The 14110-nt window shown below is 65.9% G+C and overlaps 1 protein-coding gene across 2 annotated transcripts in view; it reads right to left on the bottom strand.

Annotated features, from left to right (window-relative positions):
• Positions 1–852: 852 nt before the first annotated feature.
• ARVCF (ARVCF delta catenin family member) overlaps positions 853–14110 on the bottom strand; it is a 47090-nt gene continuing 33832 nt past the window's right edge. Inside the window, exons 4-19 of one of the 2 annotated variants that reach the window (XM_045535162.1) lie at positions 12624–12782; positions 11934–12460; positions 10416–10915; positions 9660–9843; positions 8797–8914; positions 8305–8476; positions 6592–6663; positions 4814–4941; positions 4467–4617; positions 4029–4227; positions 3833–3944; positions 3649–3739; positions 3325–3378; positions 2840–2925; positions 2161–2280; positions 853–1681 (exon numbers count right to left, since the gene is read on the bottom strand). In XM_045535162.1, the coding sequence (XP_045391118.1) occupies positions 2173–2280; positions 2840–2925; positions 3325–3378; positions 3649–3739; positions 3833–3944; positions 4029–4227; positions 4467–4617; positions 4814–4941; positions 6592–6663; positions 8305–8476; positions 8797–8914; positions 9660–9843; positions 10416–10915; positions 11934–12460; positions 12624–12782 (2661 nt within the window). In that variant the 3' untranslated portion in view covers positions 853–1681; positions 2161–2172. The remainder of the gene's footprint in view (positions 1682–2160; positions 2281–2839; positions 2926–3324; positions 3379–3648; positions 3740–3832; positions 3945–4028; positions 4228–4466; positions 4618–4813; positions 4942–6591; positions 6664–8304; positions 8477–8796; positions 8915–9659; positions 9844–10415; positions 10916–11933; positions 12461–12623; positions 12783–14110) is intronic. The other variant, XM_045535164.1, reaches the window with a different exon arrangement.

The raw sequence follows: 14110 nt of genomic DNA, 5'->3' as shown, positions 1-14110 counted from the left end.
AGACGGGGTCTTGCTATTGCTCAGGCTGGTCTCAAACTCCTGACCTCAAGCAATCCTCCCACCTCAGCCTCCCAGAGGACTAGGACTACAGACATGAGACACTGTGCCCAGCCTTACAAAGGCCCCTTCATGGGACACTGATGCTGCAGGCCAGGCCCATGGCTGGCTGAGTCCTGGTGTCATGCTTGGCCCAGGGGCTCCCAGGCATAGCTGGGGGCACAGCCTTGCTCCTCCTGTGACCAGGCCAGGGGCACCTGTTAGCCCCACCCACAGGATATCTGCCTGCCCAGGAAACTGGGATGGGGTATCAGCCTTCACAGTGTCTCTGACCAGACAGGCGCTGGGGACAGGTGGACACGGCCATGCAGTGGTGCCAGCCCCTCTGGGTCCCCGTGTGGCACTGAGCAGAAGCACCTTCCCCAAGCCCACCTGGCCCTGCTCATGGGAGAGGAGGCTCGGACTGGCCACGGCATTCCTGGGCTGCCCAGCTGGTGAAGCAGTGAAATGGCGTTGGTTTGTGTAACCTAAACCCAGGGCTGCCCCTGCTCCGCAAGTGGGTACACTGTCCACCACCTCCAAGGCTCTCCACGGCCCCAGATCCCAGACCAGGGACAAGGATTGAGCCTGTCCTGGCTGAGTCCACCCGTGCCCAGACCAGCCCTGGCCAGGACCCCACTCCCGGGCTTAAGGCCCATGCCAAGCCCCCAGAAGCCAGCCCCCTTCTCCGGCTGTCTGGAGAGATCGGCGGTGAACCCAGGGGCCAGGAACAGAGCCCAGGCTGGGGCCATCGCCACCCAGACAACCCAGCCCTCATCACTGGCCACAAGGATCCCAGCCACAGAGAACAAGAAGTTCCTTTGTCGCATTTTTTTAATTTTTAAATTTTGTTACAAAAATTTAGATGTTTACCAATACAGTCTTATTTTGGTTTCATTTTTAATGCTTTTTGTCAGTGTTTTTCTTCTGTTTTTAAATCACAAACAGCAGGCACTGAACAGCACTCCCCCTGCCGCCGCTGCTACTCAGGGTTCTGGGTGGATGTTGCAGCCTCAGCCCCACCAGAATCAGCGCAGGTAAGGGCATCACTGCACAGGGTCCCACGCGTCTGCAGGACTCCACGGGCGGTAGGGGGCACGTGTAGACTGGCCCCCATCTTGCTGTCTTCAAAGCCTTTCCTGGGGCCAGGCCTCCCTCTGTGGTCTGCCTAGGTGCAGGGTGGCCCAGGGGAGCGCCCACACCCTCCAAGTCCAACCTCTTTCCCTTGCCCCCCTCCCTGCTTGGCTGCGCGCCCCTGGGGCCTCCACCCCAGGTCCAGCCCGCTCTTCTCAGGCACTGTTTACGCAGGGGCACGCTCTGCTCTCCTATCCCACCAGCCCCAAAGCGCAGCCAAGCGCCATCCCCTGCGCCTCCCTGGGCCCCGCCCTGGCAGCCGAACCGGCCTTATCTGGAGATTGGAGCGCACACACAGCACCCTGTCAGTAAACAGCTAACTCAGGCCTAGGGGGGCAGGTGGGGAGAGCAGAGGGAGGGAGTGAGGGTGCCCACAATGTCGGGCCCTGGCTCGGACCAGAGGTGCTGCCAACCCCTGCCGCCAGGGGGCTGTGAGCTCCACCCAGGGTCTGCTCAGGACGGCCCTTCGCGGGTGATCCAATCCCTAAGAACAAGCGGCTGGGCCTGGGCCCTGTAGAGGGAGAAGAGAACAGTGCAGACGTGGGCGGGCGGCGGGGCCAAGCCAGGAGGACGGGCCAACGCCACCTCCCCGCAGGGCGGCTGCCTCCGTGGACAGGATGTGGACGAGGCAGCTGCCGTGCGTGGTGCGGGCCGACCCCGAGGGTCACGACTGCACGGCTGATCCTGACTTGCTGGTCCTCACGGGGCCCTGTGCTCCGGGCATCTGAGGGTACAGGACCGGCCTGCTCTGGCCCCGTCTCCTTAAGGCCTTCACCCCACGGTGCTGGAGAGGGCACTGCGGGCCCAGGAGCACCCTCTCTCTCTGACCTTGGTCTGGCCTTCCCTATGCCTGCGTCTGGGCCGCTGCCGGGAGGCCGGGGTCCCGCAGGGGGCGTGCAGGCACAGCGGAGCATGCAGACAGCGGACCAGTGGGAAGCCCCCGCCCAGAGGACGGGAAACAGGTGGATGGACACCTGAGAGAGAACGTACCAGGCATGCAAGCTAGACCCAGGAGTCAACGGGCTGAGGCTTAGCGTCCCCCACGGCGTCCACCAGCCTGACCGCGGGCCTGCTGGGCCCAGGGGGAGGGGCCTTTCTGCCAGGGTCGAGCTGCAGCGCACAGCGGACAGGTGGACACGAGGGTGTTAGAAGCACAACAGAGCAGGTTAGTCGGAGCTCACAACGGGGTGGGCCTGGGCAGGGGGCCGGGCCGAGGCCAGAGTGCTATGACGGTGGGCCTGCCAAGGCAGCACGGGGGGCGCTGAGGGCTGGGGGGAGCCAAGCTGGCATGGCTCATACGGGCCGGGATGGCGCATGGACACACACAGGCCTGTGCACGAAGCCTGGGGACTGGCATGGAGCAGGCGGCGGGTGCTGCTCTCACCCAGGCATGCGCATGCAGAAGGGGGCAGACACTTGCTCACAGGCTCCCCAGGGCTGCGCAGGGTGTGGCTGGGCAGGGCTGTCGCAGGCCCCCTCCCCTTCTAGCGGGTGCGAGCCTCGAACCCATTGGCACCCACAGACTGCCTGCCGTGAGAGGGCTTCCCCGGGCTTGGCTCCACAGCCCAGCAGCCCCCAGTGCTCAGACCAGACTCAGCAAGGCGTGGGCTGCGCTCCAGGCCACCCCCAAGCGTGGAGCCTCCCTGGGCACCTGCCCACAGCCACTTACTTTCAAAGGCTCATTCTCAGAGGCCTCCCCTGCAGAGCCACCGCCCCGAGCCCTCCGCTCCCGCCGGTCCACCGTGGAGTATCCATCTGCGGGGTGGGGCAGGGGCAGGAAGGGACTCTAAGCAGTGGGCCTATAAGGGCAGGTCTCCCTCTCAGACTGGATGTGGGGCCCCAGGGACAGGGGGCTTTGGGAGAGGGCTCCCGCCCACCCTGTCCCGGAGGCCTGTGCCAGCCCCACCTCTCACCAGCCCCTACCTCGCAGGAGTGTGGTCCTTGCCTGTCCCTCATGGCAGCTCAACCTCCAGCTCCCCCTCAGCTGGCCGGTTGGGGGCCCTGGCTGGGCACGGACGGCTCCCTAGCGGCCCTGCCCCTCACTTCTCGAGCACCCCAGATCTTTGCTCTCCAACCAGCACCACCCACCGTCAACCCACGGAGCCGGCAGACCCACGTCTGACCTCAGCCCCTCCCCAGCATGCCTGCACTCACCTGGGCCGAGTGCATCCATGGGGATCCCGTCTCGGCTGCCTGTTTTCTCACTGTCTGCAAGGCACAGGGAGGTGGCTGGTCGCCCACAGCGGCCGGGGGGCCAGGGCAGACAGACCGCAGCAGGGCTGGCCTCGGCGACCCTGAATGCCCCGATACTAGGGCCTTTGCTTCCTTTTGCCCAGTCTCTGCCAGGGGACAACCCCCGCTGCCAGCGTGACACAAACGCAGATGCCACGGGGAGTCCCCAGGAGACCAACTATGGGACCATCTGGTGGCAGAAGACCTGTCTACTCCGCCCGCCACCCTCCACCAGCCAGCACTCACCAAGGCTCTTGTCCACCAAGGGCAGCGTACTGTCATCAAAGCCCCCAGGGCTCGGTGCCCCCTTGGGTCCCTTAGCAGCAGCAGCTGCAGACTGAGGAGACACAAACACAGACGAGACTGAGATTGGGGCACTGGCTTGGGGACACGACCTGGTGGAGTGAGGGGAGGCCCGGGCAGGCTGCACCTGGAAGCGCGCTTTAGTCCAGCCGTCCCTCTGCAAAGCGCCGCGCAGCTCCTTGTAGCTCCACACCGTCTGCAGCACGTGCGATGCCGCCTTTGCCTCGCGCACGGACTGGCTGCGGCAGGCGGGGCAGGTCAGCGGGGCGGGTCAGCGCGGACTCTACTCTCCCCAGCCGCCCCCAACACCGCCCTGCCCTCACCTGGAGGCGACGAGGGCCACGAGTGCAGGAACACCGCGGGCCTGCAGCAGCGAGCGCGCGTTGTCGAGACTGTCGGACACTATCTCATGGACGGTGTTCAGCACTGCCACCACGGTGTCCTCCTCCAGGCGGGCCCCGGGTCGAGCCGGCGCCTGCGCATTACGCACGTTGCGCACCAGCTCTGCCATGGCGTAGCTCCCTGGCGGTGGGGAGGCGGGGTTAGGGCACACCTCCACCCAGCCTCCGAGATGGAGCAGGGATCCCGCGAGGGATGCCGCCAGGCGAGCCCGAGGACTCACAAGACCCCCACGAACAGGGGGCTGAGCTAAAGGGATGGGACCAGGACCCCCAAACCACCCTATCACTAGGCCCCCGACGGCAGGACCCCAGAGCTGCCCGCCCGGTTCCGCGCCCAGGCCTGCGCTGCCAGTTCCTCACCGATGAGGTCCTTGTTGCGCCGGTCCAGCGAGAGGTTGCGCAAAGCAATGGCGACCGCGCGCACCACCTTGTCGGTCTCGGACTGCAGCAGTTCCACAAGCACCGGGAGCCCGCGCTCCTTGCGCACGGTGGCCCGGATGTAGGTGGCCCACTATAGGGGGGGGGGGCTCAGCTGCACAGGCCAGGCGCGCTCCCACCTCCGGACCCGGGCTGTTCCTGCTCCCCTACTTCCACCGGGCAGCTTCCCCACCGCGCCCAGGGCGCAGCCTGCAGCCCACATGCCCTGAACCTCCCTGACCTTGGGGAGGCGCTGGGGCCCTTCAGCTCCCGCCAGCCACGGCCCTCACCATCCAGTTGCCCGCGCTGAGGTTCTGCAGGGCGCCGGCGGCGGCCTCGAGAGTGTTGAAGTTCCGGCTCTCGGTGAGGAGGGAGAGATAAAGACGTACCACCTCAGGCTGGTACAGCAGCTCAAAGCCTAGGGAGGCAGACAGCCTTCACCCACGGTCACCCATCACTGCCTCCCACCCAGGGCCAGGGTGAGCTGGGGCCAGGAACGGGTGTGGAGCAGCTACAGAATACTGTTTACTATCAGCCTGGTCACAAAGGAGGAAAGCGGCCCCCTTTCACAGAGGAGCAAACTGAAGCTTAGTCAATGGGACCTGCTAGGCAGCAGGAGCAGCCCGGGGGCCTGGGGACGGAGCAGGGCCATGACCCTAAAACGGCCCGTCCTCCCTGGCAACAAGACCCAGGTTGCTGGTAACTGAAGCTGCGCAACCAGAGCCCCGCCCCTAGCAACAACCCCCACCCTCCCTGGCAACAGGGCCGGTCTTCGCAGGGGACAGACTGTACAACCAGGGCCATGCTCCTAGCAACACGGCCCCCCGCCACAGGACCCGGATTGATTGTAACTGAAACTGTGCAACCACGGCCGCGCCCCTGGCAACAGGACCCGGGTTCGCAGTAAGTAGCGGAAGCTGTGCACCCAGGGCCACGCCCCTGACAAGGCCCGCCTTCACAGGGAACAGACTGTGCAACCAGGGCCCCGCCCCTGGCAACAGGACCCGGCCCCCTGGTAATAGGGCCCGCCTTTGTAGGGGACAGAGTGTGCAACCAGGGCCACGCCCTAGCAACAGGGCCCGCCCTCCCGCTACAGGACACGCCTTCACAAGGAACAGACTGTGCAACCAGGGCCCCGCCCCTGGCAACAGAGCCCAATCTCCCTGGCGACAGGGCCCCCCTAGCACAAACCCACTGAGGCTGTTACCAGCGCAGCTGCCCTAGCAACAGGACCCTCTCTGCCCGGGGACCACTCCAAGCTCCCCAGCAACTGGGCCTGGCCCGGTGCCCCGCAGTCTCCAGAGAGGAGGTGCCCAGGCAGCCCACATGGGGGCTTCTGCTTGGCTGCGGACATTGCCTCCCTCTCCCGTCCTGACTCCGTTCCCACACCCCTTCCCCAGTCTTCACACACGGTGCTCGGTGCTTGCCGTGCTCCAGCCCCCAAACACTCCATGCGCACCCCTCTCGGGGTGTCTGCACAGACCCGCTACTCGGCCTGTATGTAACGCTTGTCCTCAAACCCCCATGCAGGGCCCTTCCCCTCCACCCGACTTGGGGACCTGCCGGCTCACCCCACTTGCAGGGCTGGCCGGGCCGGCCGGGCCCCACCAGGGCAGACCTCTCTCCCTCAGGCTGGTTCCGAGGGCCAGCACCGCAGGACCCCACAGACCCCAGGACAGGAAGGACGAGCTGGGCACGCTGACTCCCTCTGGCCCAGCCCCTGGACCTGGGTCTGACCATGCCTGCCCAGCTCCTGGCCCCCTCGCATGAACCCCGGCTCTGTGGCTGGCACTGGAGGCCCTGCCTTCACTGGGGGGCTCCCCCGACCCTGCCCACCTACCTGTACCTGCTGTGTGGCCGCGCAAGCGCCTGGCCTCTCTGCCTCCTGACCCACCTTCCCTGAAATGACCCTGATTCGCAACACTCCAGCAGGTACCCTGGGACTGGACTGTCCTCTGGGCCTCGGTTTCCCCATTTGATCCTTGCCTGATGGCCCAAAGCTTCACCGCGGAGACAATGCTAGACCCAGGCTTCCCCAAGGGTGCAGGGTCTGCCTCAGCCCACTCACCCTTGGCAGCTTCGGTTCTCTTGGGCAGGTCCAGCGTGTCAAAGTTCTGGTCCAGCTCACCGTCCTTCTTCCCTGGAAGGCAAGGTGGGGCAGGTCAGGTGGGCCCCATCGGGGACAGGAGTGTGTCAGGAAGGCTGGGCACAGCCCTCTCCTGACCAGGACCCAAAGAACACCCTGTGTCCAGGCCAGCAGTAGAGCCCTGCTCCCAGAGTTTGAGCAGGTGGGTTGGCTCAGAGGACAGTGGTGGCAGTGGGGCCTGGGGACATCCCAGCCCTGCCCCAATCCCCTGTGACTCATCGCCCACCAGGGGCTGAGAGCTGTACACAGACCCTCCCAGTGGCTCTCTGGCAGCCACTAAGCATGCAGCTGAGGCAGCCAGGAGCCCAGGTGGGGTGGCAGGTAGGTACAAGCAGAGAAGCTGAGAGCTGACAAGGATAGGACTTGCCTGGGTCACACAAGAGGCAGGGTTGGGCCAAGAGCTTTCCCAAGGGGAAAACTCCCCCAGTCTAGGGCCAGGACACTGTCCCAGGCTCTACTGGGCAGGAGAATCCCCCATGCCCAGGCTGAAAGCCCACAGCAGCCCCAGGCAACACTGTGGGGGCCCGAGCGTGCACACCTCCAAGACAGCGAGCTGGCTGCCCCCAGCCACCCTCCCCATATCAGACGAGGAAGCTTCTCTCTTCCAGAAGGCAGCAGAGCTGAGCTCAGATGATCTGGGCCCCCACCCTGCCCACCCTCATGGGACCGCTGTGCTGTCTCCCCAAGCCACACACCACTCCATTCCATCAGAGGGGCAGACTCTGCTCCCTGGTGCCCCTAGGGACAAACACCCTGGGCCCTGCCCACCCTCTGCAAATCTGAGGTTAGGGACAGCCGGGGCACACATTCCTGCCACTGTCATGAACATGGCGGCCAGGTGCTGAGACCAGGGCTGGCGCAGAGCCCTGAGGCTGGAAGGTGCTTCCCCCTTCCCAGGAGCCCACTGCACGTGCCAGGCCGGGACTGCAGGACAAGCAAGGACTCACCTGGATGGAACCACTCCTCTGGGCAGCAGGAGGAAGCACAGGAGAGAGGAGAGGAGCCTGAGCAGGCGGCACCCCCACGCCCTCCCGCAAGGCCTCGGCTTCCCACTACACACCCTGGACTGAGCAGGCCGCATGTGGAACCTCACCCCAATTACTTCCGGGGGCTGCGTGCCCCCCAGAGAGACAGGGAGGAGAGGTCGGGGGTCAGTGGGGCAGGTGAAGGCAGTGCACAGGCGCCACTGCAGCCACCAGGATGTGGGTACCGGGAACCTACACCCGCAGGTATGGCGGAGGGGTGCAGGGTGACTGCCCAGGCGTGGGGGCTGCCATGTGGGCTGGTCAGGGTCTACAGCTGCTCTGTGAGTGGCCATCAGGTGGCACCATCGGTGGCGCTTTCAGAGCCCGTCCCCAGAGTGGAGGGTCTGGGCTGGGCACAGATAGGACCACCTCGTGGTTTCCCCTGTGCCCTCCTGGGGGGCCCCCTGTGTAGATGGGGGAGATGGGGTCTGAGTCCCACGCTCGGGCCCATCAGCTGTGACCCGGGGTAGTGCACCATCCTCTGCTCCCCCACCTGCCCACTGGGAACTGACCAGCTGTCCTCCGGCCCACGTCTGCTGCCTGCCATGGGTTCAGCCAGCCTTCAGCCAAGGCAGGGGTCTAGAGTGGTACCCCAGCCTCACCCACCCACCTTTGGCCTTCTTGCCACCGAAGCAGCTGGCGTCATCCCGCCTCCTGCGCTGGGGGCCCGCTGCATTGCCCAGGGGCCCAGGCTCGGCCTCCTGGTACCTGTCGGCCCCAGGCACCTCCTTGTGCACATGGTACGACAGGTTCCGCATGATGCACACGCAGTTCTCCACTGACTGTAGGGAGAAGCCAGCGGCTGGGGCAGGGCCACTGGGCATGGGGACTGCTGCCACCCTCCCAAGAGCCCTAGGCACAGAGCAGGCCCTCAGCCAGCGTGCACCGTGGTCCTAGAAGCGTGGGATGGGGGCCTCAGCGAGGGCCACACAGGCCCGAACCTCACTGTGGAGGACTACACCTGCTTCACAGCGTGGCCACTGTGAGGTAGGCCACGTCCAGCGCCCACCCCAGACTGTGTTGCCCAAGGGCCTATCCCTGCGCTGCCCTCTCCCCCATCCTCGGTGGGAGGCTGCGGGACGGCCCGGCCTGCCTGGCCCACCTTGTTGTCCGTGTCCTTCCTGCCCACAGCCGACTGCAGCGCGTGCAGGAGCGCGTCCACCAGCCCTTCACATTCCCGGAGTCGCCGCCGGGCCTCGGCGCCATCTGAGCTCACATTCCTGGGTGGCCAAGAGCAGGCCTGGTGACCCCTGGCCCCCACAGGAACCCCCCAGCCACACCCCAGCCTCAGTTGCTTTGTCTTCATCTCTGAATAGGCCCGACTGCCACCCTGGGCCTACTGGGACAGGACACCCAGCCTTGGGCACAGGGAACAGGGGGCCAGGGGCCTAACCAGCCCCTGGTCCCAGGAGGTAGACCCAAGCCTGGCAGCTCCTTGGGGAAGAGGCGGCTCCCTGGCTCCCATCTGGACTGGAAAGGAACAGAAATGGGCCCCAAGAGGCAATTCTGTGTCCCCCACCCCCATGCCAGCAATGGCTCTGGGCCCTCCTGTGCCCCAAGGTCAGGACCCCACAGGGCTGCAGGGGCACCTCCTGAGGGACAGGCAGGCTGTGGGACCTGAGAGGTCTCTAAAGGGGTCCCCAGAGGCAGGGGTCACAGGGAGGTGGGATAAGCCCCCAAGGCAGATGGAAATGAGGGTCCCAGCTTCTCCCTGCTGTCATGGTGAGGGGTAGGGGGCTGGGCGCTGGGCAGGGCTGAGGCACCGCAGAGCGGGGAGACCTTGGGGTGAGTACAGCCCCGCCAGGCTTCACTTCACATCCAGACTTGCGCCGTGGCTCCGAAGCCCGAGATGTGGGCGCTCACCACCCTCCCCGCCACCGGGGACCAGAAGGATGGGCCGGCAGGCGTGTGTGGTCAGGCACCCAGCCACCCCGTGGGAGCAGCCTGGGCAGGAGCTGCCCGCACCTCAGGCAACCTGACGTGTTCTTGAAGACGGTCGTCCACTCGGCATCCCGTGGCTTGGAGTCTTCGTTGGGCTCGAGCTCCCAGCCTGAGTGGGGCACGATGACCTCGTGGGTCAGTGTCTGCAGGCCATGGTCAATGATGACCATCTTCAGGGGCTCATAGGACGACAGGTTCCAGAGCGTGCCTGTGGATGTGATCAGCCAACCACGCTGATTACAGGCATCCCTCCTCCCTCCCTGCCCAGGTGGCCGGGCCCAGGACCACCCCACCCTCCTCGTGCCCCAGCTCACACAGAACGCCAGGAAGTGACAAAAGCCAGGGGAGGCTCTGGGGCTGGCCTGGCCTGGGCGAGATGTGTGACAGCACCCGGCCACAGCTCCCAGCTGGCAGGGAGCCCCAGAGGAGGGGGATGGTAGGGCTGTCCCTTCCCCCGTTCTTTGCTACCATGGGCGGGTGAGGCCTCGGGGAGACAGTCAGGTGGCTCTGTCTGTCCCTCAGATCCTACAAGGTGCAGGGCCGAGGGCAGCTGCTGTGGGGATGTGGGGCCATGCGGAGGGGCCTGCCTAAGGGCAGAGGGACTGGGGACCCACCCTAATACCTAGGCCTGACACCTGCCTCCCAGGCAAGCTGTCCCAGAGCAGGGTCACCTGACAACCTGGGTGTTTCCCTGGCCACAAGCCCTGAGTGCACCTCCCCGGCTCAGCCTCACGCCCCCCTCTCTTCCCAGGGGTGGCCAGCGCAGCTGGGCCCACTCACCAGTGACAAGTTCCCGGATCTCGCTGTCCCTGGCAGACCGCAGCAGGCGCACCAGGGCAGGCACGCCACCGCAGTCCCGGATGGCGGCCTTGTTGTCAGCGTCGCGGCCGTAGGAGAGGTTGCGCAGCGCCCCGCAGGCCCGGCGCCGCACCTCGGCCCGAGGGTGGTCCAGCAGTGCCACGAGCAGTGGCAGGCCCCGCAGCTGCCGCACGCGCCGCTTGACACCCTCGTTCTCAAAGCACAGGTGCTGCAGGTAGGCGGCCGCGTTGGCCTTCACGGGGTCCACAGGGTGCCGCAGCATGGCCAGCACCTCAGGAAGCTCGGGGTCCCGCCAGCGTGGCTCCTTGCGGGTGCTGTCCACTGAGGGTGAGCGACGGGCCAGTCGGTCCAGGCTGCCCAGGCTGCCCCGTTCCGGCTGGGCCAGGGGTGCCGTCACCGCTGGGAACGCAGGCCGCTCATCCAGCAGCTCGCCACCGTCATCCGCCGCGTCCTCATAGGCCCTGTGCAGGCAAGCGGGGTGCGTGGACATCCTCACAGCAGCTGCCAGCCCTGCCTCCGAGCTGCCCACCACAGCCCCTCCAGGGGACCGTGAACTCACCCAGCAGGGCTGGGCTGCGAACATCTGTACCTCGGCCCCAAGGGAGGGAGCGCTGAGAGTGACATCCAGCCCAGCAAGAATGGACTCAGAGCCATGGACAGAGCTGAACCCCAGCTGACAGCCACAAGGGCTCGCATCCCCCCCAGGACAGGGAGCTCACTCACTCCTGTCACAGGCAGTGTCCTCCATCCTGAGCCAAACATGTTTCTGCGGAATGTCTGTCTGCAACTGGGGAGGGGCACCTTCCTTCCACAAAACCACCCATCTTCCCACAAGGCCCATCTCCAGCTGGTGTCAGGATGTGGGGCAGTGGGTGGCTCTCTGTATCGGTCCCTACAGCCATCCCAATGGGACCATCCGAGGGACGTTCAGGTCACCACCCCTCAGGGTACAGGATGTCCTTGGCTATTAGTCACCCTGTGGGCTGTCATCATCAAACACTTCCCAGGGGAGGGACTGTGGCTGGAGCAGTCAGGGGACTCGCCCAGGGTCACACCGTGGAATCCAGACCCAGGCTGTGGTCACATTCCCACTCTGCAGATCCAGAAACTGAGGCCAGAGGGGACAGAACCAGAGGCTCTGGACTCCAGTGATTGCCGTGCATGGAGGAAACCAAGGCCCAGGGGAGAGTCGGGGGCCTCTGGTGCTCGGGCCACCTGACTGAAGCAAAGGCAGCAGGTGTCGGGCGCTGTCACCCGCTTCTTCCATGCCCTAGGCCCAAGGGAGGGCGCCCAGCCTAACTTCTGCTGCCTCGGGGCCTGCCCTGGCTGCTCTCCTGGACAACAGCTGGGCTGATTCAAACTAAAGTGTACCTGACTAACTCGACCCCCCGCAGCTCGACTGCCTGTGGGCTCTCCTGCGGCTGGGGGGCCGGAGGCAGACTTTCCAGGAGGCGGCAAGCACGGGGGACGGGTGCTCACCTGGTGCGAAGGCCCCGCCCACACTCAGGCCTCCTCCGTGTGGCTGTGCCATAGTCAGGCTCCAGCTCGGGGCCGCCCTCGTCCTCGGCGGCCAGGCTGCGGGTGTCGTCCTCCAAGCCATACGGCTCTGCCTGGAAGCGCTCAGGCAGGGAGCGGCCAGCGGGTGGCCCGGGCTCAGGGCCAGCAGGGAAGGCCTCACGGCGGCCCGGCAGTGTGAAGCATCCATCAGCAGGGCCCGGGCCAAGGGGGCCAGTGCGTGGGGGCCGCACACCCAGCCCTCGCGACAGGCTGCCATAGCTGGGGCCGTCCCGGGGCTCAGGGCCATCGGGAAAGCCGCCCCCGCTGCTGAGGTAGGCTCGGGAGAGTGTGGCCGCCGGGCCACCACCACGCAGCAGGAAATGCCGGTCCAGGGGGCCATCAGCAAAAGGGCCCAGCGGGGGGCCACCGTCCAGTAGGGGGAGTCCGTCTGGACCCAGGGGCACCTGGCGTACCGTCCGCGTGGTCACCGTCTTGACCGTCTTGGTAACCTGGTGGACAGGGAGGTGGCAGGTGGGCTGGGTGGCCCGAGAGTCCTGGAAACTGCTGTGGTGGGGCCAGGCCGGCCTCTAGGGGGCTGCTCACGTGCCCACTCTGCAGACGGCACCGGGGCAGCCATCCGGCCGCTCTCCCATTGCCTGGGCCCAGCCGTACCTTGGTCTCGGTGCGCCGGGTTGTGCCGTCCTCGGACGTGACAATGGACACGTGAGACGTGGGTGTGCCGGGGTCCTCCTCCACTGTCACCGTCTCTTCCAGCACCTCGGGTGCCTCTGGCATGGCAGCCAGCGAGGCCTGGTGGCCTGGGCTCTGCTCCTGGGGCAAGGGGCATTGTTGGTGGGCAGGACCCACTGCCCAGACAGCCGGGCACGCAGGGCCCCAAGCAGGCCTCAGCGTGTGCCTCCTCCCGGCCCCCAGGCCCACTCACCCCAGGGCCTGTCCCCACCCAAGCCAGTGAGGACAGTGGCCTGTCCTTGCCTTCTGAACATTGAGGCAGTAACCCTGCCCTGTCACCCCACCCCAGGCCTCATCGGGCTGAGTTAGCAGGTAAGGCCACAGGTCCCAGGGGCGCAGTCTTGGGTTGGCCTGCTGACCTGCAAGGCCTGGCTGCCACCTCCTCCAGGCCTGAGGAGGCTCCAGGTGGGACCTGTAGGACACCCCCCGCCGAGGTCACCTGCCACCCAACAGGGCCCTCATGGTGTCACGGGTCTCCTCCCTGGCCGACCCCAGAAGCCCCAAGTGCAGAAGCCTTGGGGAGGGGCGTTTTTAGCGCCAGTCACTGACTCCTGTGGCCACGCCCAGACTCCTGCCACCAAGGCCAGCCAGACGCCCTCAAAAGGCAGAAATATCCACTCCCAGAATGCCCTGTGCACCCAGAGCACCAAAATATCCTCACTCCCTCCACCCCGGGCATTCTCAGGTGTCAAGTGGGCAGGGCCTGGCCCTCCCTCAGACCCCCCCCGACTGAGACCCTGTTGTATTGGATATTAGAAAATGGTGGATTCAGGCCCAGGGCCACTCTTGCCACCATCCTGCAAGAGATGACCACAGTGCAATTCTAAGCGAGACTGCTCTGAGCACAGGCCCTTCGGAGGCCCACATGCCTACTGGCCAGACGCATCAGTGGGGAAACTAAGGCACAAAGAGGGCACACTGGCCCACATCAGAGCCAGGCCCGACCCCTTCTATGCTGAGTGGTGTGGGGACCCGAGACCCTCAGTCTGCCCCTGTGCCTCTGACCACACAGGCCCAGGCGCCAGGACCACACGGCCCAGTATCAGGGACCAGCACCAGGCTAGGACAGGCAGGGGCTGAAACCCAAGCTGTGGGGGCGGGTGAGGGGGACACATTCTGGGGCAGCCTGAGCCAAGTCAGCAGGAAGACAGGCCTCGCTCTGTGGCCCGGGCCCCAGGCCTTGCAGGGTGCATCCCTTGCCTGGGCCCCCAGGGGCCTGCACCTACTCTGAGCTCCACCTGGCTCCAGAGCAGGACTCTGCCCATCCCAGGCCTGGGAGGTGAGCCAGGCAAGGTGGCCAGGGCTGCCCTTAGGATGGGCCACCAAGGTCGGGGTCCTACCCTGGGGGAATGCTTGACCCTGATCGTGCAGTGCGGGGGTCCAGGGAGGAGCGAGGAAGGTGCAGGCCT

The sequence above is a fragment of the Lemur catta genome, chromosome 21 (genome assembly GCF_020740605.2).
Source record: "Lemur catta isolate mLemCat1 chromosome 21, mLemCat1.pri, whole genome shotgun sequence".
NCBI classification, from domain to species: Eukaryota; Metazoa; Chordata; class Mammalia; order Primates; family Lemuridae; genus Lemur; species Lemur catta.
Note: the sequence above shows the minus strand (reverse complement) of the source record. Positions and strands in the feature narration are given on the sequence as shown.